This window comes from Zosterops lateralis, assembly GCF_965231275.1.
Source record: "Zosterops lateralis genome assembly, chromosome: 16".
Taxonomy (NCBI): Eukaryota; Metazoa; Chordata; class Aves; order Passeriformes; family Zosteropidae; genus Zosterops; species Zosterops lateralis.
The window spans coordinates 9,173,188-9,197,598 of NC_139776.1; the positions used below are offsets into that span (position 1 = coordinate 9,173,188).

At 45.6% G+C, this 24,411-nt stretch overlaps 1 protein-coding gene across 1 annotated transcript; it reads right to left on the minus strand.

Annotated features, from left to right (window-relative positions):
• Positions 1-2,111: 2,111 nt before the first annotated feature.
• Positions 2,112-10,301, minus strand: SERINC3 (serine incorporator 3). The gene is made up of 10 exons (XM_083873033.1): positions 10,208-10,301; positions 9,545-9,706; positions 8,896-9,089; positions 8,098-8,177; positions 7,255-7,392; positions 6,250-6,419; positions 5,435-5,525; positions 4,858-5,035; positions 3,826-4,053; positions 2,112-3,042 (listed from the first exon to the last, which is right to left on the minus strand). Exons 1-10 carry the CDS (start codon positions 10,244-10,246, stop codon positions 2,904-2,906), a joined length of 1,419 nt encoding a protein of 472 aa, XP_083729159.1. The 5' UTR covers positions 10,247-10,301; the 3' UTR covers positions 2,112-2,903.
• Between the last annotated feature and the right edge of the window lie 14,110 nt (positions 10,302-24,411).

Sequence of the window (24,411 nt, forward strand, 5' to 3'; positions counted from 1 at the left end):
CTCAGTGAAAGCATCTCGTTTTTCTCACCTTTAGATGTCAATTACAACTCCTCTTTGATAACTATTACCTTTAGTGCAGGGAAAAAACAAACTACCCTTTTAATCTATGTAAAATAAGGTAAAAGAGTACTGCTAGGCAGCTCCTCCTTTGTGACCAGAATATGCTCTGTGTTTTGCAGAAATTAATTCTGTTTTTTGCCACCTAGAAGCCAGTAGCACACAGCAAGGACCAGGACTTGGACAGATAAGTGGCTGCCCACACTGCTGAACTGCCAGAACAGAGTGGTGCCTCTGTTGTTTTAGTGCCTCTTAATTCCAGTCACAATGTACAACCGAGAAAACCAGAATGGACCGTTTTACCTAGAGGTAAAGACCTGACTTCAGTCTTTCCTTGATTGTGTTGCAGGGTTAGAAGTGAGGGTATAGTGACTGTAGGAACAGCTACTTTCATCCAGTTATGCAACTACTAGAGAGGGAGGTTGGATATTCCAAATTCAATTTAGTGTCCTCCAAAAAGAAATATACCTAGTGCTGTTCAGCGGAAGGCTGAGGAATCTCTACAAAACTCGCCCTTTTTCAGGCTTTTATATTTTCTTGCATGCCTTAAAGAGTAGGCAGACCAGATCCACCTCACCCTCTTCTTTCCTCTGCTCACTAAGAATAAAGGATGTGGTTTAAACATAATAAATGAGGTTACATGGTTGTGCTGGGTGTGGCTGGGGTAGAATTTTCTTCACAGAAGTCCGTGTGGCATTTTGTGAATGAGCAGCCACAGTGCTGGCTGGGGTTAAACCAACACAATTGCCAGTGCTGAAAAGTGCCAGTCTTGTGCCTCCTGAACTTCTTTTTCTTAAAGCTGGCTCCTGGGCAGTGGCTGGCAGGATGCTGAATTAAGCCAGGCTTTATCAGCCATCTGTTATTTCTAATTTGCTGTTCCTTGGCTTTAGAACTCAGCCAGGATTGCAGCTTCACTGAGCTGTGTCTCTAACCCTGAAGTATCTCTGACCAGTGCTTGGCATGTCTTACAGAAAGCCCAGCTCTGGCTCATGTGTGCCTGGCTACAGAGCTGAGAATGTTCTTTGAGCTTTAGCACTTCGTAACAAAGAAATCTGTTTGTTCATAGAATTTCTCGTTCAGCTTTTGGAAAACAAATGTTTGTGTCACATATAGCATCTCCTTATCTGCAGGTTAAGAGAATAGCTAGGAAAAGCTTACAGGAGGGGGTAGTTTTTTGCTTGGGAGTTGTTTGGGTTTTTTAATAGCACAACCACCACTTTTTTCCTTCTTCCCACTTGAAATAAGTTTATTTTCCATGGTTATATGCCTTTTCCAGTACATAAGCCATCCCTACCAAATCCAACACATAATAAGGAAGGATACTTGAACTGCATTGGCATTAGGTGGCACAAAAGGTAGCTGCAAACTGTACATAAAAGTACTTGAATTTATACTCTTGCAAATGGGTGTTAGGAGACCTGAGGTATTTTCAGGAACTGGCTGATGTATTGTTTTTGTTAAATCTCCTTTTGGCATGAGTTTAAGCATTGTGTTATTCAAGTATTAATTTTGCCTTCTGTTAGATGTGGGCTTAGAGGTGTTGGGTGGTTAAGTGTACATCTTATTTTGATAAAATTTATTTTTATATTGCATTTTATAAAACAAAGTCGTCAAAAATGTGTAAGTTTATGATGCATGACTGGGTGATTAAACACATTGTAACAGCTGCTTGTTTGATATTTTCAATATGTTCATCTTACGTCATGTTGGGATATTTTACTGTAAATGTCAGTAACAACACACAAGTTCCACATTTACACACAGTTGCAACTACACATAATCACCACAGCATTGCATTAGTAAAAGGTGTTGCTTTCTGCTGGAGAACAGAAATTTACTTGAACTGAACAACTTCAAGGAACAGGATTTGACATTCACAGACTGACAGGGAAGATACTGTTTGTTTCAAAAGAAATATGTCACTTATTATTTACTGCACAGAGAAAACACCCAGTCACATCCACCTGGACAGTGCAGCAGCTCATCACTCCATGTAGTATTTTCCACTGGAGAAGTGACTGCTGTTTCTTAACACTTCAACAGAGCTGGGCCACTTTCAGTAGTTAGTCTGCTTTATTCAAATGAGTTTACAGTGCAAATGCCTTTAGAGCCAATAATAATTCCCATGTATGTGACTTTTATTAAGCATATTGGACAACTGAAATCAATCAACCAATAAGCTCTATTTTTCCAACATAATCATAAAGCTGATTAAGCTACTCAAACACTTACCACTCTATTTGGCCAATACCCTAAAAAAGTAAGTTACCACAGAAATTGCCTCTTAAAAAGGACAAGTTTGTTTTAAAAAGAATTACGAGTTAACCTGTTTTTCAATTTCAGAGTTCTGTTCTTTTGGTGAGGAATAAGGGTGCTTTTTGCCACAACACAAAGTTAAGTAATTTAAATAAACTTTTCCTGTAAATAAACTTTAGCAGTGGAATGTACAAATCAAGCAGCATGGCTTACACTTCCAGAAACTGAAGCATGAGCACAGTAGTGCATTATAATGATTATAATTGTTCTTTAAAATATATATACTTCATATTTAACTAAATGTTAACTTCTATTCAATAGAAGGTTGTGGTTATTGGACAGAACAGATTTCTTTTGTGCTCTGACAGCACAGCTGTAGTGAGTTTTATAAATGCAGTAATAAGATAACCCTGGTAAAGGTTAAAATAAACTGATAATTTTGATGCTGCATCAAGCATTATGCGATATGTAACTCTATCCAACTGCCTTTTAATACCAACATAAGAAACAGTAACTAAAGCAATAAATGAACATTTTGGCTTTCAGCAAAGAGTTCCCCACTTTTGTAAGCTCAGACAGGTTCAAGGAACTTAACTGAAGTCTCTATTAGTAAGGACAAGAGGAGCCACTAAGGTCCAAAGGTAGAGAAGCAGACAAACCCAGCTGGAGGTCATCTTCACCCACACGGCTGGCCACTTACTTGTCATGGTTTTGAAATCTGCATCAGGGCTAAAAAGTAAAGAAGTCCATTAGTAGACACAGAAAGCACCTCCCACTGCTCCTTGGTACCTCCCATATGAATCTGAATGAAGTGAGGGCAATCCTTTGGGACACTCCAATACAAAACCCTTTGTGAGAACATAGTGAGACAACTAAACCAGCATTTTCCTGTGGTTCCTTCACAGGCTGTTGTTCTTGGAACCCAGTTTTCCAGCCTGCTTGCCTGTGCTGGTGTGCTGCTATTCAAAGAAGTATTTGCATGAGCTGTGCAATAGACTCTGTTGGCTGCTGATCTCTAGGTGTATTTGCTAATTAGACAATGTCCTGGGAGCAGTGGTTCTGAGCTGCAGCTGTAGAAGGTATGTCCAAGTGTTTCCAACAGAGGTAGAAAAATCACAGCTCTGATAAGCAGCACATATGGCTGTCCCTGCACATCTTCCCCAGGATGCAGAGCCACTAACAGCAGGTTGGCTTCTAACAAACTTTGCAGGGGGCCACCTGAAACCAATTCCACATGTACCCTTCCTGCTACTCGTCTAGCTGAAGAATGGCAGCCACACTTTCTGCCCTTGCAGCTCTTAGGTAGTGCCCTGGAACTACAGCTGCTGATTGTGCTGTGCTGCCTTCTCACATCTGAATTCAATAACACTAAGCTGAGATGGCACAACTCTAATGCAACTGGCACAGGGACAGCACCTTCACCAGCCTGGCAGGAGCAGCCTGCAGGGCAGGAGTCTCCTATCCACATGGAAACACTGTCACAGAACTCATCACTTCCCATCTGCCTCTTACCTGTACCAGTTTGTGAGTGTCATCATGATGTAAAGAGAGGCCAGGAAGAGCATGAAGTGGAAGAAAGTGTAGCTGTACTGAACCCCATCCTTCTCATTGTCCGTGACACGGCGCACGTCTCCCTCCTCGGCAGCCCCACTGCCCGTCCCCACGGGCTCCTCCAGGAAGGCAGTGTCACTGCTGGACAGGGTCAGCTTGTTCACCTGGCTGTTACTGGAGGAGCGGATGCTGCAGCGCAACCCAAAGACAGACGTGGTTAGCAACTCCTTTTACAGCTGTGTTTGCTAATAAAACAAGCAATGGACCACAAGGAATGTCTGGGACTAGCAAATAATATGCTATATATGCAACATGAAATTCCTCCAACTGTTTTTATTTTGTTAACTTAATTAAACAGCATTCCTAGTCCCAAATCATAGCAAGGTGTGGTTTGGAAGGAACCCTAAAGATGATCTTGTTCCAATCCACCTGCTATGGGCAGACACACATTACACTAGACCAGGTTGCTCAGAGCTCCATCCAGCCTGGCCTTGAACACTTCCAGGGACAGAGCACCCACAACTTCTCTGGACAATCATTCCAGTGCCTCACCACCCTCACAGTAAAGAATTTTTCCCTAGTATCTCATTTAAACTTACTCTTCCAGTTTTAATCCATGCCCTTGTAAAAGTGTCTCTCCATGTTCTTTATAGTCTCCCTTCAGACACTGGAAAGCCACAATTAGGTCACCCCAAAAGCCTTCCCTTCTCCAGGCTGAACAAACCCAGTCCTCCCAGCCTTTCCTCGCAGGAGAGGTTCTCCATCCCTCTAATCACCTTGTAACACACGTTGTTCTGTTATCTGGATTGGGCTTACAAGGCTAATCCTCATGCACAAAGCAAAACACTGGTTTATGAGCCACATTTGGCCTCGGGCCTGAGACAGCAGCTGGATATGAATAAATGCAGGTACATATTGCATTAGACCCAGATTCAAACAAAAGAGGCAGACAAATCCCAAATCTTTATCACTGGATAGCAGTGCAGATCCTACCTGGAATACAAGAGGCAAAGGACAAAGATAACCAGTCCAACAACACTCTGGGCATCCCACCACTGCAGGGACTTGGGCGGAGCAGGAGTGGCAGGTGGGACAGTGGCATTGGCTGGAACAGCTGTGGGTGCAGCTATCTGGGTGATGATATTCAGCAAACTTGGGTTACAGTTTCGTTCTGAAAGGGATTTAAAGGCAGATTAGAGAGATGAGCTTTGCCACTATTCAGCTAAGAAAAGATGACAGGTAAGCTTGCAACTTTTCATTCCCTTTAACTGCTGATCTCTTCAATTCTCCAGAGGCAGAAATTGCCTGCAATATTTTCCTCCCTGTGAGCTAGACAAGGGTATAATAAGTAACATCAGAATGCCCTGACGCTGTTTCTTTTTCCCCCCTTAAAAACACCCCAATTTAGTTCTGCAAAGAGGCAGTTTGATGGTTTCAGTCAGGTCAGCTTTTCAGCCTCACTGGATTTGATCTGGACAGATCAGCAATTCCCACAGAGTGATCTGTAATAACCATCAGCAGCTTCTGCTTTCACACCAAAATACATGACTCAAGACAGCGTGTTGCTTACCAGGCTCATTGGACATGGCTGCCCAGGTGAGGTACATGGTGTAGAGGGTGATGACAGAGGACTGCAGGAGGCCAGAGCGAGGCTGATGCTCCTGTTCCAAAGCAGAAGAGCAAGCCAAGGTCAAAGGGGCAAGTTTTACCTCGAGTTGGATAGTTTTACCTCACTATCACAGATTAAACAATCACCAGCATGAAAATCATTGGTGTAGAAATGCACTGGGCTTTGTTCTATGTTCAAAAGACTGGAAGAAACTCCTTAGAGTCATATAATGTATGCAAAAAGCAACTCAAACACAGAAGGAATAAGCAAACCAAATCCATTTTTTTCCTGTGCCCAAGACTCAGTTATGGGCTCTTACTGAGTTAATCTCAACCTTTTCAAGCAATTTTGTAGATGTGAGTCTAGCATGTGACTTGAGCAATACCAGTTCAGAATCGAGCAATATGCAACTTTCCTCCTACATTAAACAAGCTTACCCCTAATTTCAAAGCCACAGTATTAAGCAAATAAATCTCCAGCTATTTTGATACTCCCTAACAGATTTCTCTGTTCTGCCATGGCCTTCACCACTAAAACCATGCCAGCAGTCCTCCACATGGAAATAAATCCAAAACCATGTCAGCTCAAAAAAGCCTCTCTTCAGAAAATGTGTCACTATGTAGTGCAATGGTTTCAGAGAAAGGTTTTTTTAAGTTCCTAACTAGCACAGCTATGACAGCCAATTTTAAAGTTCTTATGTCTGACTGAATTGGTACTACATCCCTCTCACTTCCCTGCTTGATATGTCAGAAGAAAAGAGCAGAAAAAAGTAATACCTGAACTTTTGGAAGGATAGAAACAATGGAGACAGCAATGCACAGGATCATGTTGAAGCTTATGAAGAACTTGTTCTCAGTGCAGTCATCAGGTTTCGTGTAGAAAACGTAGAAGAGAACAACAAAAACCAGAGACAAGGCATAGAACAAGGTTGTACAGGAGAACAGAGCTGAAGGAAAAAAAAATTACATTACACATACAGTTTTAATAGTACATCTGAAGTGACTTCATGAACAGCTACCACTGCAATAAGACAGTCTCTCCTCACCTGGCAGTCTGGGTCACAAAACCAGACTAGCAGATGGCATTTTTGTAAGGTACGGCTAAATTTCTGCTTGAGGTCACTAAGCAGCATAGCTCAGAGGAAGGCCAGTCTGCCATCAAGGGACCAGGACTTGCCTTTCAGCAGCAGTTTAATTAGTTTAACTGGTATGGAGCCACAGTGACATAATGAGAGTGCTTGTTGCACACTTCTCATGGACATTTACCTGCCCTGGATTCCTGTGCTCGAGGTCACCCATTTTTGTTTCCACTGTTCTTTGTAAGAAGCTACAAAATGCTGTTGCAGCATTCTTAGCTATGAGCTAAGAACCACAACAATTAGCACTTTGTAATTAGTGGCCAGCTGGGGAGCAGGCACCAAGGCACACTCGGTGTGGCACTGCAGCCACTATCAGGGCCACAACTGAGCTCCTGGGAGCACAGCTGGAGAGTGCAAAGCTCAGGTTTGAAGAGAACCAGGCTCTGAGCTCTGCACATGCCCTGCAAACCAGGCAAGTGTGGTTTATTTGGACTGCCAGACCCACAAGCCTAAAATATTTTGCATATTATTGAACAAGAAAAAGGAAACACTGCAGCTATTACTGAAATATTAATTTCAGGTGTTTACAGCAGTGACTGAAGGACACTGGAGTTTAATTCTAGGTATGTCTGCAAACCAGTAAATGATATTCTGCAGGGTATTGGCCAGTACAAGCAAATCCTTTACAGGTTAAGATTCTTACCTGCATACCAGCATTTAGAATTCCCCTCTTCCATTTTCTCCACCCAGCTCTCATTCCAAGAGTGAGCAAAATCCACAAGTAGAACCAACTGGATAAGAATGAAGCAGAAGGCTCCAGAAACACCAATCCAAAACCAAGCTAGAAAAGAAAAAAAAAGCAAGGAAAAAAAAAAAGTAAGCTTTCATCATGTGCATGCTACCTCCATTTAAAAACAAAAAAGCACCTAATTATACTGCAGATAAATAATGAAAAAAACTGAAACTGTAATTAGAAATGCAGATGTTGTTAATCCCTTTGGCCTCAATCTGGCAGGAGCATGGAAGGAGCCCCAGCTGTTCAGGGATGCAGCCAACACTGGTCAAGCTGAGCATGGGGATGTTTAGCCCAACACAATTTCAGAATGAAGGCAACATCTAACATGAGGCATCTTTATGTACATAAGTGCCATCATGCCATATTTATCTGAGGGTCAACAACCCCTTCAAACTCCTCTGATGTGGCCAGACAGTAGAAGCTGCCCACAGAGATTTTTCAGAGACTCTAGGGAAGTATTTAGCATTTGTAAGTGTCCTGAGTTTCCCCCAGTCTAGTGTCAGAAGACTCAGCTCAGTAGTGACTGTCTCACGAAGTAGAAAATTATTAATAACCAAAACCTATGCAGTTGAAAAGGGATTTCTTATTGCCATAATGCTGGTCACCAAAATACTAGATGAACCAAGGTATTCCAACAAAGATGGGCAGAAACTGCATTTTCTACGAGAGAACTTTCACTGTTGCCAAGTAAATCTATGAAAAGGTTTGAGCTTATACAAGTCAGAATTCCATGATGAACATGAACTGTACCTCTTGTGAAAGGCCCTTCAGGGATATAAAATGCTCCAACCATGATAGCCACAATGGCAGCTATTTTGAAGAACCAGAACCTTTAAAAGAAGACAGAGGTCATAAACATTAGTCTTACTCTACACACAGTTAGTTCACACACAGCAGTCATGTGCTACATGATCTGTAAGCAGCTTGGTCCTGCTCCAAGGAGGGCTTTGGATCACAAGGTCCTGTTGACCAGGGAGGTTGAGGACTTCTCATCCCTGGATGGGGCTCTGAGCAACCTGGTCTAGTGGAAGGTGTCCCTGCCCACAGCAGGGGGGTGAAAGGGAATGACCTTAAGGTCTCTTCCAACTCAAATCATTTTATAATCTTATGATTCTATAATTTTATGATTCTGTGCTCTCCAAAGGTCTCTTTCCAATTAAATGACTCTATGATGATTCAGTCATCTACCCCCAAACTAACTCAGTTAAATCAGGGAACTGGAAATCAGAAACCAGTTTCTTCTGGCTGAGTCAGGCTGGCCTTGAGAATGACCCAATGAGTGCCAGAGGCAGCACAAGGTTGGAGATATAAACTACCTGACATCTTTATGGAAACACAGAGCACTGTCCTTTTGGTTACCCTGCCTCAGAGTGGCACCCTCAACCAGGACACTGAACATCTGACATAAATAGGAAGCTTTCAAAGAGACCAAAGCACTGCTCTGTATTGGGCCCACAAGAAACCTGAGGCTGTCCTTGTATGCATAAAGGAATTTCCCCTGTGGAGGGAGGGAAGCAGCTGAAGGGCAGCCAGCTGGCTCACACATACCCATTGTGTATCGAGGCTCTGGGGTCATTGCTTGTTTTCACTTCTATCATGAGCAGGGAGAGGAGGAAGAAGAACACAGCCATGGCAAAGCTGACACGGTAGACAGCTCTGTATCCCACAAACACATCACAGCTGACAAACCCATCCAAGTGGGGGAAATGAGTGTGAAGCCCTTCGTCACAAAATCCAGGTATCTGGATAAAGACATATCTCATTGTGAGTTTACGTCTGCATCTGCAATTACATTTTTTAAGTCCTGTAACAGCCAAGGCTTTCAGTCAACAAACTTCTGGGAGATCAGAGAACAAAAGACCTTGTGCTCAGACCTTATTATCATCTGTCTCTCCCCATGTCAACACTTTTCACCCAGGAAGATTGAGATACCACAGCAGCAGGCCTCTGATAACAACTGGCTGCCTCCAGGTCTGGTCAGATTTCAGAGACCAGGCACATACTAAAAAAGGAACTTTCACTGAATTTGCTGTTTCTGCCAGAAGCCATTCAGCACATACAACCTCTTAACTCAGGAACAAGGACATTTGGGTGCTTGTGTCTCACACATAATCCATTCCAAGTAAAGAAAATCAATAGTCACTTGGACAACCAAAGGCATTTAAAACAGTCAGAAAGAGGTTTTCCCCCTCCATACCTTTTTCAGCTGCTCTTCCATGCCTGGTGCCAGCATAATGCAGGCAAGCACAGTACTGAGGAGGAGGAGGAAGGCATAGATAAGACGTGTCACTGTCGAATTCTTGCTGTTGGGGCAACATCGGCACAGCAAACACGAGGCACCGCTGCACAGACAGGGAATCTGAAGGGCAGAGACAGGAATAGTAAGGGCATTCCCCTCTCAGCTGACACCGGCGCGTTAGGCGACACCGAGAGGAAAACCCGAGCCCCATTTAGAGACACTCCACTCCCGGAGCGCACAGATAAACCGCTAATCGGCGTCCGGGACTGACAGCGCGTTTGCCAACAGCCGGAGATAACCGGGTTTATCGGCCTGAGCTGTCCCTGCGGCCTCGCCAGGGCGGGCCCCGGCCCACAGCCACCCGCTGCGGCCAGGCGGGCCCCGGCAAGGACAGGGATGGCCCCAGCCGGGCACCGCCCTGCTCCGAGGGGCTGGAGCGGCCTCAGCTCTGGCGGGACCGGGACCGCGCCCGCGGGGTCTCACGAGTGGTCACCCGTCCCTGGTCCGACCCGGGCCGCCAGCGGAGGCACCGTTCCGGGCCAGGCCCGCTCCCCGGGATGGAAGGGAAGGCTCGGGGTGTGAAGGGGCAGGTCTGGGGTGGGAGGGGAACCCCGCACTCACCCAGCTGGCCAGCGAGCACACCCCCAGCACAGCCCCCATGGCGCCGCCGTCGCCGCCGCCCCTCCGCTTCCTGCTTCCGCCCACAGCCCCCGGCCTCAGGGGGCGGTGCCGGCCGGGCTCCGGCCCGGGCCGCCGCCGCCGCTCATTGGCTGTTCCCCAGCTCGGAGGCGGCCGCTCGCCAATGAGAAGGCGCAATGCATCCACGCGCCAGGGGGAGGAGCGGGAGGGTCGGCGAGGGCAGGGGCGGGGCGATGTTGTTTATCAACACTTCTTCCGCCTTCGCCAAGTAGAGGGAGGACGCTGATTGGTCAAAAGGTCAGTGAGTGGGCGTTTCCTACAGCGTGACAGCCAATGAGTGAGGCCGTTGGGCTGGCCGGCAGCCGTTCCATACCTGCCCGCGGCCGCTGGGGGCGCTCGGCGGTGCCGGGGCGCGCAGCCGTTGCCATGGCAGCAGCGCGGGCGGCGGGCACCGGGTGGTACAGGGTGGCACCAGGATGGCACCGGGCCGCCCTCACCCCGCCCAGCATTGTAACAGGGGTGTTTTCCTCCACCGGGCACCAGCAGCCCGCAGGGCGCCCTGGCGCGGCCCGTGCCCCCGGTACCGCGGCGCCTTCGGGCCCCACGGGGCGTGACCCGGCGCGGTGACAGGCGTCCCGGCCCTGCGGTGACACCCGCGTCACCGCTGAGCTCACTGGCGGCACCGCCACACCCGGGATGCCGGAGGCAGCGGGCGGGCAGCCTTCTGCCATTCATGTAGAGCCTGTGTGGATCGTGGTGCGAGCAGGGGCCGTGGCCCGGGGCTGGCGACGCTGCTGTCACCTGCCCTGCCAGGGCACCGCGGGCCTGCCCAGCCTCCCGAAGCTCTTTGACCGGGGCAGGATCGGTAACTCATTCCCACTCTTGAGCGATCCTGATAACAAACACAAGCGCTTGTGCCCCCAAACTCACATCACACAGAATGTCCCAGGTTGGCAGAGATCCATCAGGATCATCGGGTCCTACTCATAGCCTGCGTGGGACAACCCTGACAACCCCGACAATCCCACTGTGTGCTCAAGAGTGTTGTCCAGACACTCCTTGAGCTCTGCCAGGCCTGGGGCAGTGACCACTGCCTTGGGGAGCCCGTTCCAGCCTGTCCTTCAACATTTGGATGAAAAACATTTTTCTACTATCACTTTGCTGCCCCTCTTTTCCTCTATGACTTGCTGAGCACTGAAGGGTGTCCATGAATTTTGGCCTGTAGTTAAAGGGAGCTCTGGGTGGAAGTGAGGAAGCTCTGGAGCTTTTCAGAAGTGGAGTTTCTCAAGGAGACACTTCTGCAGCAGGTCACACCAGGCTCAGTTCATACTTGGAAGATTCACAGCTGCAAAAGCTACAGATGGGCTCCTTTAACATGGAAGACAAGGAAGGTAGAGGAGCCAGGTGAAGGAAAGGAGACGTGGTTTTGCAGCTGCCCAGAGCACAGGGGCCTCCCTGGGTCTGAGTTCCCAGCAAACTGCACAAGTTGCAGCCTGGAGGAGCTGGAGAGGGGCAGCTGAGTGATTTCACTCCTCCTCACAAAAGTCTGGGAGCAAATGAAATGGATGAGAGTTGGCTGTGGTGATGTAACAGCACAAGGATTTGACAAAAGTTTGCACAGAGGTTTAGGAAAGTAGTTTGCATTGGTTTTAATTGGCATTAGTGTTGCAAAATATCACAGGGCAGGGTAAAAACTGACCAGCTGGGGTTACAGGATATAGTCTGGCTGTAGCAGTTCCAGCTATTGCACGTCACTTTGCACTCTGTCAGACCCTTGACACAGTCCCTGTCCAAAAAACCTGCATCCATCACAGAAAGGCGCTAATAATCAGAATGACAGCTTTACTGCCATCTGAAATTGCCAAGAAATGACAAAAACCATCCTGTAAACCTGCCACTTATTTTCCACAGCAGTTTTAACACTCAGAATATATGAACACTATGTTAACAGTATCATCTCTTGCAATCAGCCTTATTCATGAGGACATACAGGCTTCTTTCAGAAAAAGGTCACTCCATAAATCATTGAAACTGTGCTTCTTTCAGATAATAGATGAGCCTTTACTTTATTGCTAATGTATTTTTATTACCCTTCTGGTTGCACCAGCTGGATCTCTAAGAAAGCTTTTGCCATATCCCTGCTCCCTCACTGTTTGTTCCAATGAATATACGCAGAATAAAGGCACAATCACAAATCCTGTGTTCCCAGTAATCCCGGGCAAATAATTCAAATATATTGAAATATCATGCATTAATAATGCAGTGATGAAACTCATCTAAATCCTGAACCTGCAAGTGTTTTCTTCTCAGGAAATTTATGAGACAAATAGTTCTGTTAAGTACTGGTGATCCTCCACTGGGTTATGCTGGGCAGAGACAAGGGATGCAGATAAAAAGCTTTTTCCTTCCACTGTCCACGTAACAAGAGATTTCCAAGTGCTCATTTTACTCCCCAGCATAAACCCCCTCTGATTCTGCATCACATCACCTAAACCCTTACATGTTTAACAGGAGATAAGGATGAAGTCAGCCTAGGGACTGTCAGCTCTGGGAACAAGACAGGATATGGCAGGAGGTTATCCTGGTTTGTACAAAAATACCCTGCTCTGGTTTGTTAATCAGCTCTGACAGCAGAAAGAAATGGTGCATCCCTTCTGTATCTATATGTTACATCCCATACATATGTGAGTTGAAATGCCTAGAATAAACCCCTTGGAATTAGGTAATATTTAAAGGAAATGTGTCAGATTTAGTCATTTGAAAGCAGTTCTCTGCAGTTCCTTTGTGCAACTGAGCTCATAAAAAAAATGTCACTCAAGCTTGTGCGTTAGTGCTATTCTTGTTACTCTCAAGGGTCTCCTTTCTGTGATAACAAAAACGCAGAATTTTTCCTGATGTTCCCCTGAGTCCTTGAGGGTTCCTGCTTTGCATGGGCTGTGGTTTTGCAGGTAACAGATCCCACAGACACGTTATAATTGAATAAACCTTTGACCATCCAGAATCTTTTAGTCAGGTGATGGGAACTGCAAATTGGAATGGCTGTGCCAAACTGTCTGTAGAAATTAAAGAATTATAATCAGACATTGTCTGTGTTTCTTCAGTAGCATTGTTTTGACTCATATGCAGGTCTAAACATCTTACTGTGCTCTGGCCTGCATAAACTTCCAAATTTAGATGTATCACCATCACCTTCCTAATATAATCCTCCTAATTATTTGACTTCTGTAAAGTGTTTAGCTTTAAGCTACATTTACATCTGTGCTTTGATTTGAGCTCCGGAGCATAAAGAATTCCAGTGGTTTTTTTTGGATAACTGCTTTTCCAGCTGTTTAGCCCAGAATTTGAGTTGAGCTCTGCCCAACCATTCAGATTTTAACCAGTGCTTTGAGAATAGCTGTCAGAGCCCTCATCTATGAGGAGGTAAGTAATGAGATAATGGGCAAAAGACTGCTATGGCTGGCACCACCAGTGGGTTTAATTAGTCTTTAGACAATCAGAGTTAACAGCTTCTACAAAATCACAATGTACCAGCAGGGTAGGAAGTCCTGCCAAGTATAAATATTGTTGAGTTTGTGGGTGACTTTCAGTTGTGTGTGATCTCACTGTGTGCTGTGTGTACAGGGGCTCACTCAGCACTGCCCTGCAGAGCCCAAGGTCAGTTCTCTGCCATTCCCTGGGGACATGCAGGTGAGTGGTGCCCATGGCCTGGCTCATCTCTGCACACAGCCTGGCTTCACCCTCACAACCTCCTGATGAGACACGGAGAAACATCAACCTAGTCCATGCCCTCCAGTCTTCAAATACAAGCTGATTTCTCTGCAGTCCTTTGCTCATGATTTTAAGAATCTCTTCTTCCCTTGACTGCGTGCTCTGACTGTATTAGCACCTGCCTCTGCACTTCTTAGGCTCTCCATTTTCCCATCATGTCATGGATACGTGAGTCATCTTATTTGTGATCTGCTGAGCTGAGTGAGAGTCATAGTAGAGTTGTGTGCTTCAAGGCCATTAGTAACGCAGCTAAAACTTGCATAATATATTCTTCTGTGTCTAAATCCCTGAGAGATTGAGTAACTGTTTTCTTTTTCACCCCAAGTGACTATGCAACTGGATGAGTCACTGCTGTTATGATAGAGGAATTGTAATCTCTGTGTCTTTCCAGTTCTGTTTGGCCAGAAATTTATTTTATAGGACACCTTTGTTCGGTCTCCTCTAAGTCTTTATATGTCACCAGAGACCTTTTCACTCTCTTCAGTTCACTTAGGATCATGAGCTCTGGTCTGGAAACTGCATTAGTTTAGGTTATTGGTGAAACAGATGGAGAAAAATGTTCACCTTAATCTAATACCCTGGAATGATATTACTGAGCTCTTTCATCTCATTATTTATGGAAGCATTAGTGAAACTTAAATGTATTGAAAGGTATTTAAATAAAATTAAACAAAAGCTTATACAGAAAAAAAACCATAACGATAAAACACAAACAGAGATAGATTGGAGGGAATATTTTGCACAAAAGATCTGCAGTGACATCTGTGAATGAACCATGGAAGGCACTAGCAACAGATGGCTGGTAAAAAGGAGGAGGGAGTGAACAGTTTGATGCTAGGTGAATGTGGTACCCTGCAAACAGCACAGGCTGCTCAGACAGGGCTCCCAGGGGTGCAGGATCTGACCCAGACAGGGCTGGCACCGTTGGGTCAGCCCCAGCCCTGTGCTGATGTGAGCTGATTGTAGCTGTCCTAGGAGGAGCCTTAGAGGCAGAGGCATTGCTGGAGCTGGCACTTCCCCCATCCTGGCACAGCAGAGCCAGCACCAACCCAGCTCCCCAGGCAGAGCTGAGTTGGGCTGGGCTCATCTTTGGTGCTGGAGCACCTCAGGCTGTGCAGGGCATTGAGGACCATGATTTTAAGTAGCCACTTCAAGACTGGCTAGCCACAAAGCAAGCCAATCTTCCACTTGAGCATTGCCAAAGCACACTTACAAACATTGCTGAGTTTATAGTTTCAAATGGTTTTGTGCCTTTTCCTTGCTTGATATATTATCTTTTTATTAAGGCAGGATTTATTTCCCCTGTCTCTGTGACCCCATCTCTCCCCTGAGAGCCTGCACTGAAATCCAGCTGGCCAGCCTTTGTGTATCAGCAGAACAGCTTCTAGTGAAACAGCAGTGGGAGGAAAAGTCAGGAATTTCTTGATTTAATCCTGCCTTGAGCAGTGACAAGTTGTGTGGCTTTAGGTGAGCCACAGGACTATGTGAGTCAATATGTAATGTGAGAAAATAAGCATATCCCAGAGCCATGGCAGACTCTGTTCATTCATCTTTAAATGCAGCTTAAAATCCAATGAGTGCCTGACCCATTTCTTCTTCTCCCACTAAAATGAGCAATACAGAATCACACTGGCCATGATAATTTCTCTGAGCTGGAGATTTTTTTTCCCCTTCTATTCCATTGTCCCCCCCAGTGCTGCTTTCCAAGATGCTCTGAAGCCAGCCAGATAGTTCTTTCTCATAAATCTTTTAAATCATGTAAATCCTCCCAGTGTACCAGCTGACATTTCAGATGTTGCATTTTTGCATTTGTGCCAGGATGCTTTGAGCATGTTACAGTTGCTTATGTTGTTATATTTTTTTAAAGAAGGCAAAACAGTTCCTTCCTCTTGGGTCTCCAACAGAGACTGTTTCTCCTTGAGAAAAGAGTTCACATGATCATATAGATGCGTCAGATAAATCCCTTCCCACGTTTGATATTTGCTAAGTTGAATGACTGTTATTCCAAAGCCATAGCTGGGATGGTTGTGTGATTTAACATCTCCAGAGCAATTTTTTCTTCTATTCACAAGCTTTAAAGAAATAGTTTTAAAACTAAAACTTTCAACTTAGAAAGACTCAGTAACCAAACACTTTTAGCCGTGTTATCTTCACAAATATTTCTTCCTGTTTGTTTGTTTAAAGTTGGCCAAGAGTTCCAGAAATACTTTTAAGATAACAAAAATGGGCATCCAGCTCAGAGAGGAACTCTGTATTTAGAAAGTCTGAAATACTACTGCGGGTGGCTGTGCTGTTAACTCTTTTCTGCTTGTTCTGAACCTCCATGGCATTGGGGAATGAGTGATGACATTCTTTTTTATCTAACTGTTTTTCCCATCCTAGATGATTTAGAAGAAAAAGCGCACTGGGGAAGTCTAATAATACAATGCCATGCTAGTCACATCTCTGGGTTCAATAGGGTTGTTGCCCAGGAGGGTGTAAATCAAGCAGTTTGCAGAAGGCAGCACAGGGCAAGGGCTGACAAGGCTCAGCATTCACAGCATCCACGTGCATTGGGGCAGAAACAGCCACAATCTTAATCCTGGAAAGGAAGGAAGGGGAAGAACTGAGGGCTGAGTGTTGGTTTATCAGGGGATCTTACAACCAGCTTCCTGCTGCAGAACACACTTGAGCAAACTGAGCTGCAAATGCACGCAGTCATTTTAAAGTGCACGTTGAGTGTGTCGTGTTCCTGCAAACCGGAGCGTGTCCATAGGAAACAAAAGCAGGTCACTGTGCTCAGAATGACGTACACAGGTGTTTCAGTGGCAGAAGCAGAGTAATTTCCCCCTGTTACGAATAATAGTTCAGTTCTGAATTTGTTGGCTTTTTGAGAAAATGGCAGAAGTTTCTTCAGACTCTACAAGACAACTTAAAATTTTAATTAAAAGGTGTGCTGGTATAACTGTATTTCCTACCTTGTTTTTCCAGGCTTGTGCAGAACCCAATGCCTGGACAGGCCCACAGTACAATTCTTGTGGATATTTTATTTTCAAAGCATTTTTTTTCAAACATGTATTTTGTATCATTACAGTTTTCAAATAATTTGATGCAAGACCCATAGAAGCAATGCCCCTGTGTCAGTGCATGCCACACTGACAGTGAGAAATAGTCACTGGCTGAGAAATAGTCCCTGCAAGAACTGAGCTCTCCCTACAGCCAGTGAAGGTGGACAGACAGGATGAATTACTCTCTGATACCTGATCTACCACCCTTCCCTTAGTCCTGGCCTCTATTTACTGTCACGGGAACTTTGATGTTGTATTTTTAGATGAGCTTTTGTGGTTTTAAAATTAAAGTCTGATTGTAGCTGGGTATTAATTTCAGTGAAAAAAAAAAATAACATGGAAAACCTGACACATGTTGGTCAGCAAGAAACATGCTGGGCACTGGGAATCTCAACTCAATTACCTGCCTGTAGGGTTTCAAATTTACTTTGTGTTTTATGGTTAGGCACCAGCTGATGTGAAGATGTTGCTTAACTGAAGAGTCATTATTTACCATTAATAAAACTGATACCATGACAAATTCCTTATGGCGTAGATGTGCTATCATATCTTGGCAACGGTAGCAGAAGAAATTATTCTGCCTGGCTTGCAGGCTTGTCTTCATTGTAAAAAGAAAAATAATGAGGCTGTAATTACCCAGCTTGGAACTAAACGAACCCAACTGAAAGTGCTGAATGATTAAAGATGACTCCTAACTGCTTCCCAAATGTGGCTGGTTTGGATACCATCACTGACAGTGCCAGCTCCTGGCTCTCACTGGGCTGGATCCACTGCCAGCAGGCACAGCTCAGTTGTTTAGACTGTGGTGGTGTCCCAGTTTGAAGACCATGGAACAAATAGTGGTAAATATTCCACGAGCCTTGCCAAAAATGACCTGCTTACATGAGGAAGTCAGCATGCAGAAAAATGGGATGAAATTCATAGCACACAAACCCTTCCATATTATTTCTTGGGGTAAAGAACTATATCATGTAGTGGTTTACGCTAAAATAGTCATTATTTTGCACGTGGGATCACACATTTCTCCCTCCAACATCCAACATTTGAATATCAAATCTATCAGGTTTCTCTTAGTTTGCATCTTAATTTTATCTAATAAACCAGTAGATTCAAGAGGTTTTTTGTTTTTGTTTTTGTTTTTGTTTTTGTTTTTGTTTTTGTTTTTGTTTTTTCTTGTGCAAATAAAGATGAGAAAAGCAGGTCTGTTATTCTATTAATTCTAGTTCTCAGTTTCATGCAATTTCTTGATAACCAGTAACACCACATCTAACAGACTTATGCCCCAAATTGGTTTAGATACTGAAAAGCTGGTGACTTTTTGTCTTCAGGATAGAACTGGTGTGTTTGGTGGAGCTCTTGGAGATACTGGGATGAACTTCCCCTGCAATGAAGAGGCATAAAAAAATGTTTCCAGGTGCCCAGCTGGGTACATTCTTCTTCAATTCATCCTTGAAGACAGCTGAGATTTAATTGTATTATTAATGATAAATGACAGTGCCTGGAGACTTGGATAAATAAAAAACTAAAAGGGCCTCTTAGCCACAATGAAGTGGCTTTTTCCTCCTGATCTCTCAGTTTGAGCCCTCATTCCTGCAGGAAAGCAGGTAGGGCTACAGTGGAACACACACCTCGTCTGACCTGCAAGATCTCCTGGCTGGTTGCCATAGAGATGGAGAGCTGAGGCCCTTTTGTGCAACAATTCTGCACTGCAAATGCCTGTTTGGTACCTCATCCCCCTTGTCAGCAGCTCAGTCCCTGGGCCCTGAGGCTGGTGTGGGACACTGCAAGTGTGTTGTTGTAGAGGCTTCTCCCTGCAACATGCCTGTGCAGGATGGGCAGCACTTTGGGGTGGGTTCAAACAGAGAAATGAGTCTGTCCATACATAAATAACAGCACAACTGTCCCACTGATGGCTTGCTGCATGCCTGGCAGGTCACATCACTGCCACCACCGTTGTGTGAGGAGGCACTGGGCACCACAGCAGTTTGGGCAAAGGGGGCTTTGGGTGGTGATTGGCATCTACTTCTCACTCAGAGGGCAAGGAACCAGCCCCAAACACAGACTTTTAGATCAAATATAACTGAAAGTTTCTGGCCCAAAACAGCCTGGATGGTGGCTTTTATTAAAGGGTCTTCTGCAAGACCTTCCTGTGAGACATCTAACTCAGGACTGTGTGGAGCTAAGGTTTTAACAAATAGCTCAAGAAAGCTGATGTCTATTTCAATGTTATTGCTGGATTATTCTTGCAATGGACAATGTGAATAAAGACCCTTGATACTTTATCAGGCCAAATTTTATGAAGCTGAAAACAGTTGCTTGAGAGATGGTATAGAAAGAAATTGCTTAATCCACAAAAGTGCGTGGCAACAGGGGTCTGTGTAAAAACATTCAACTCTCCAAAAAGCCATAATCCTGCATAAAAGTGAAAATTTTACACCTGTCCAAGAAAACTCAGCCCAACTTTGGGAGAAAGTAAGAATCTGAAACAAATATAGTGAACTAAGAGAGTAAGAAGAGCCCTTTGAAAACTGGAGATCCTGGAATAGCCATAAGGTCATGGAATAGCCATAATAGTCATAAGTCATGACATAAACAGCAGTGCATAAAATACTGCTCAAAGCAGCAGGGAGTGAGATTGGCCAGGATTAGGTGAGGAAGGTCTGTCTGCTGGCACAGACCCACGAGAGCATCGGGCCATCCATCTGTGATGGCCATGGAGGAGCTGCCAGTAACAGCAGACAAGGTTAATGTCCTGGGCTGGGTGAAAATCTGTTTCTGTAGAGGTCATTCAGCTGTCTCTCCTTCCACCAGGCACCTGCCCAAAGGAGATCATAGTACAAGTAGCTCTTTTCTTAACTGTATCTGTCTTGGCTATTAAAAGGAATAAGATTTCTGAGGCTGGGGCTGTGCCTTAGGATCTACTGCTTCAGTGGGGAAGGAGCAGGGACCTCAGATTGAGACACTGCTGTAATTCACTGAGAACTGATGGCTGGCAAATCCTATGCCCCACAGCATCCTGCATTCCTCCCAGGAGCCAGCACTCTCCTCTGCCCACAGGTGGTAAGGAGGAACAGGGCTCCCTCATCCACTGTGTCCACCCTAGGGTGGCAAAGCCCTTCTCTGGGCCACCCAATACACAGGGCAGCCCTGTCACCACATCTTACACCTCCCTGTGTCAGCCACTGCACACCTGGGCAACACCTGAAACCCAGGGCATGCTGCCAGTGCTGGGAGCAGAGGGCTGTGTGCAGGGCCCAAGTGAAATGCTCCCAGGTCACCAGGAAAACCCTGGTTTTATATCATGTACACTGTTGGCACAAACAGGATATTTTGTTCTCTGGCCAGAACACAGAGCTCTTGGAGCACCCTGAATTCCTGCTGCTGTCAGACACAATCACAGTGATGCTGCACCTCCCTGACCTCAGGGTCTGTGGCCTTGGGAAGAGCTGGGATAGATAAATGGCACCATGTCTAAGGGCATGGCATAGCACAGGACACAGGGGCAGCCTTGCTGGGCTCATCCTGGCTGTTGCAGTGGTCAGCTGCTTCACAAGAAGGCATCTGGTTACATATACTCCCTTAATCAACCAACATGGAAAGCAAGGAAACTTAGCAAGGGGTCAGGCTGAATTTTTTCCCAACCACAGGTATAGCGTGAATGTATATGGTGAAGCCTGAAGTTTGCAGTCCTTTGACTCACACAGAGGATTAATAACATCAGTTGGATCCCTCACTACTCCAGGGCAGAACTCTTCTTTGCAGACTTTGTGTAATAAAGTCATATAAAAGCCCATTTAGCTGAGAGCACAAGTTAGAATCAAAATATTTACTTGTCTGCTGCACATGGGCAAAAGGAATCCTTGTCTGGTTGCCAACCACCGGTGAACAATCAGCTGTTGGCTGGGTGGCTCTGGCATGTATTAAACACTGACAGAGATGACTATTTGCTTCTCATTTATCAGCAAACCTCTTTGCTCTTCAAAAGGGAGAAACACAGCTGCCAACCCAGCCTGCTTCTTGATTTCTTCCAGCTACATTCTCTGTCAGAATCAGAGAGACAAAGGGAAGAAGCTGTTTGTGGACCTCAGGACACCTCCTGCTTCCCTGCCAGTACCACCTGAGCAGTCAGTCATGATCAACTTAAGCAATACCTCTCCTGCTGCATCTTCTCATCCTGACAATCATTTTTAGCTTTTTCTGTATATCTGACCCTTCCTAGCAAGCAGGATGAACTTATTTAATTAATACTTGCATATTCTTCCCCCCTCTGAACACACTCTGAGCCGACAGAGACGTTATTCACGCTGTGTCCCAGACAAGAAAGCTTTTACCACAAGGGATGATTTTCTGATGAAGCATGTGCTGGATGTGTGACCTTTGTGGAATTACACTGGAGAAGCTTCTGGAGTCCTTTAGACAAACAACCCCCTGACCAAGCAGGATTTATGCGTGTTTTGTAGCCTTTGTGTCCCGAGCTCACTGCCGTGCTCGCTTCCATCAGCAGCAGGTAAAGTGCTTCTTATAGAGACTGTGTGAGGGACTTTGGAATGGGCTGTGGGACCCCTTGGGAAAAACGTGCTGCAGGCAGTCTGTCACTGCCTTGGGACTCTGGCTTGCCATGAGATCCGAGTTGGAGATCTGCTTGTATTGGTTGCAGCTGCAAAGAGGTAATTGTCAAGTGACTTCTTTCTTTTACTGTCAAGTGACTTCTTTTGCAAGAGCCTTTGGACAAGAAGGGATTTTGTAGAAATGAAAGATGAGACGGTGCATGTCCGTGATGGGCTTCCAGCAAAGCCTTGGAACTAGGCTTGGGGCAGTAATAAACACAAATTTCATTTATTTTCTAAACTGAAGACGTTCCCAAGGGAAAAATGAAAAAAACAAGTTTGGGCTGAGACTCCCACGTATCTAGTTGGGACAAACCTTTTGGAGCTGTCTGGCACAGAGGCAGAGGAGATAAGGTCAGTGGAAAGAAGCGGCCGGGAAGGGGGAAGGGATGAGCTCGTGGAGTGAAATTGCCCAGAAGCAAAGCACAGCCACTCACTTTGCAATGAAAAGCTTTATCATCTCTGCACAGATTAGTGCAGCTAAAAATAGCTTCAGCTCAAAGTAAACAGTTTTTGAGTGTGCTCTGCCCTGCTGGAATGCCAGCCCTGCACAGAGCCACCATGCCAGCAGTCACAACCGTGTCCCCATGGTCCCAGTGCCCAGAGGGGCTCCCCACAGCCCTGCTCAACTCCTCAACCCTGCCCGTTAATAGGGGGGACCCTGGAAGGAGGTCACTAATGAGTTTAGCCTCATTATAAGCTTTTTTATGGTTCCACTTGTTGAACCTTTCTGGATGAGCAACTTCTATAAAAACAAAATGGGTCTGACCACTGGGTAATTCATTCAGACATCCCAACACCCACTCCCTCTTCCCTAATCAACAGCAAACTGTGTCCTTCCCTTGACAGCAAAAAGAGTGGCTTGTCACTAAAGCTGCTTTTACTTGTTGGTTTCTCTTCTCGTGAATCTCTAAGTGTTATTTGATGGCTTAAGATATCCACTCTTGCCTTGGGGAGCCCAGCACATCAGTGAAATATGTTCTGTGGGGTTTTTTTAGATCACAAATGGTTTATTTAGAGTATTTATTTTACGAGAGGAAGTCTGGAAAAAAACCCAGCTTGTCCCATTTTTTCCATGCGTATCTTGTGCCATTCCACGTTTCCTTGCAATCTGGATGACATCAAGTGACACGGAGACCTTAGTGCCTGGGAAATGCAGTGGGAAGCTGCTCTTACGTGAGGAGGCTGCTGCTACATCAGCGCTGCCACAGCTCTGCCCTAACCCTGGCAGCACGGGCTTCTCAGGGAAGCAAGGCTCAGGCTGCAAAAACATTCAGGTCAGAGGCAGGTCAGACCCTTCTGAAGTGACAGCCTGTCTCCTTGGGCTCCAGAGCTTCCTGGAGTGTCCTTTGTGCTGGTGGTTTTCCTTGCTGGGGCAGACAGCGTGCAGCCCAGCACGGCAGTGCTGCTTCAGGGCTGGGCTTCTTCACATTGCACCCTTGGGGATACTCTCACCTCACTTTGACATTTGCCCTCTAAGATTGCTTCGGTCTTGTCCCTCTTCCAGCTAAAGGTTGACTGTCAACTGCAGGGCAGCTTCTTGCTCTTCCCTGAGCCGTGCTCTCCCATCCTATGTGGCACCAGAGTAGTGAAGTTGGCACCCACAGCATGGGCTGCCAGCCAGCACAAGACCATCTTTTCCCTGGGGCATTGCTCTCTGCATCCCACTCTGTGGCACAGAACTAAAAAATTCACAGTTCACTGCCGACCAACTGCAAGGTCAAAAGCAGCAGAGCCAAACCTCCAGTTGTCCAGAGTGGTAATGGCATCACCATCGATCCTGGACTACGCAGGACTGCACAGTATGAGGCAGATGGATACAATAACCTCACCAAAGACTAAGTGTGAGTAAAGTAGGAGCCACTAAAGGCTGATTGTGGCTGTAGCTGAGTCAGACAGCTCAAGGCTCTGACACCATCCGTCACAGAGGGCGAGCCACAGGGCAGCTCTAACATCTGCCACCACCTCCAGATTAATGTCTCATGGTGGACAAAGCAACAGGACAAGAGATGGTGAGCATGAGGATCAGCTAGAAGTTAGGGTGTATTATTGTAAAATGCCAGCTTTTGCTTAAGAACAGGAAGACTGAATACATTGAAAGTCATGCATTTTTATCCTAATACATTAAGATTTCAGGCAAACTCTCTGGCATCTTGGGATTGCCACCCTTTCTCCCACTTGCAAAAAAAAAAAATACAGTCTGTAGAAAAACTGAAACTCCAGTTTTTTTTTTTTTTACTTAAAAAGAGTTTTGATGGAAAATATTGACTGTAGGGGATGGTGTTAGATGAAAAAGTCACTGTAAGGACGCACAAGTATGTGCAGAAAAGGATGGACTTTGTGGTAGGTGCTCTGGGGGGCTTGTATCCAGGACCACACGCAGGATTGGGAGCTTCAAGCAAGACATTCTTAATTTAGAAGTACACACAGACAGCTCCTGGCTCTCCAAAGGACTTGGCTGTTGCCATTGTACTTTGTTGTCTGTTCTATAATGGTACTGGCCACATTCTGCCAAGGAAATTCCTGGGTAACTGGTGCAGCACTTGCATCTTTACCAGACTTGGCCTCCAAACCCTGCAGTCCAAGTGTTAGTGTGAAGCTATAACCTTCTGGATCCTTTTCAAATGTAAGCTGGAGTAAAGGGAAAACTGCAGCCTTGGCCAGACCAGCACTGCAGTCTCCTGAGGCTGTGCTGGCCCTTGGCACAGCAGAGCCCTCCTCCCTCCCTGGCATCTGATGAAGACAGGCAGGGCACTGTGGTGAA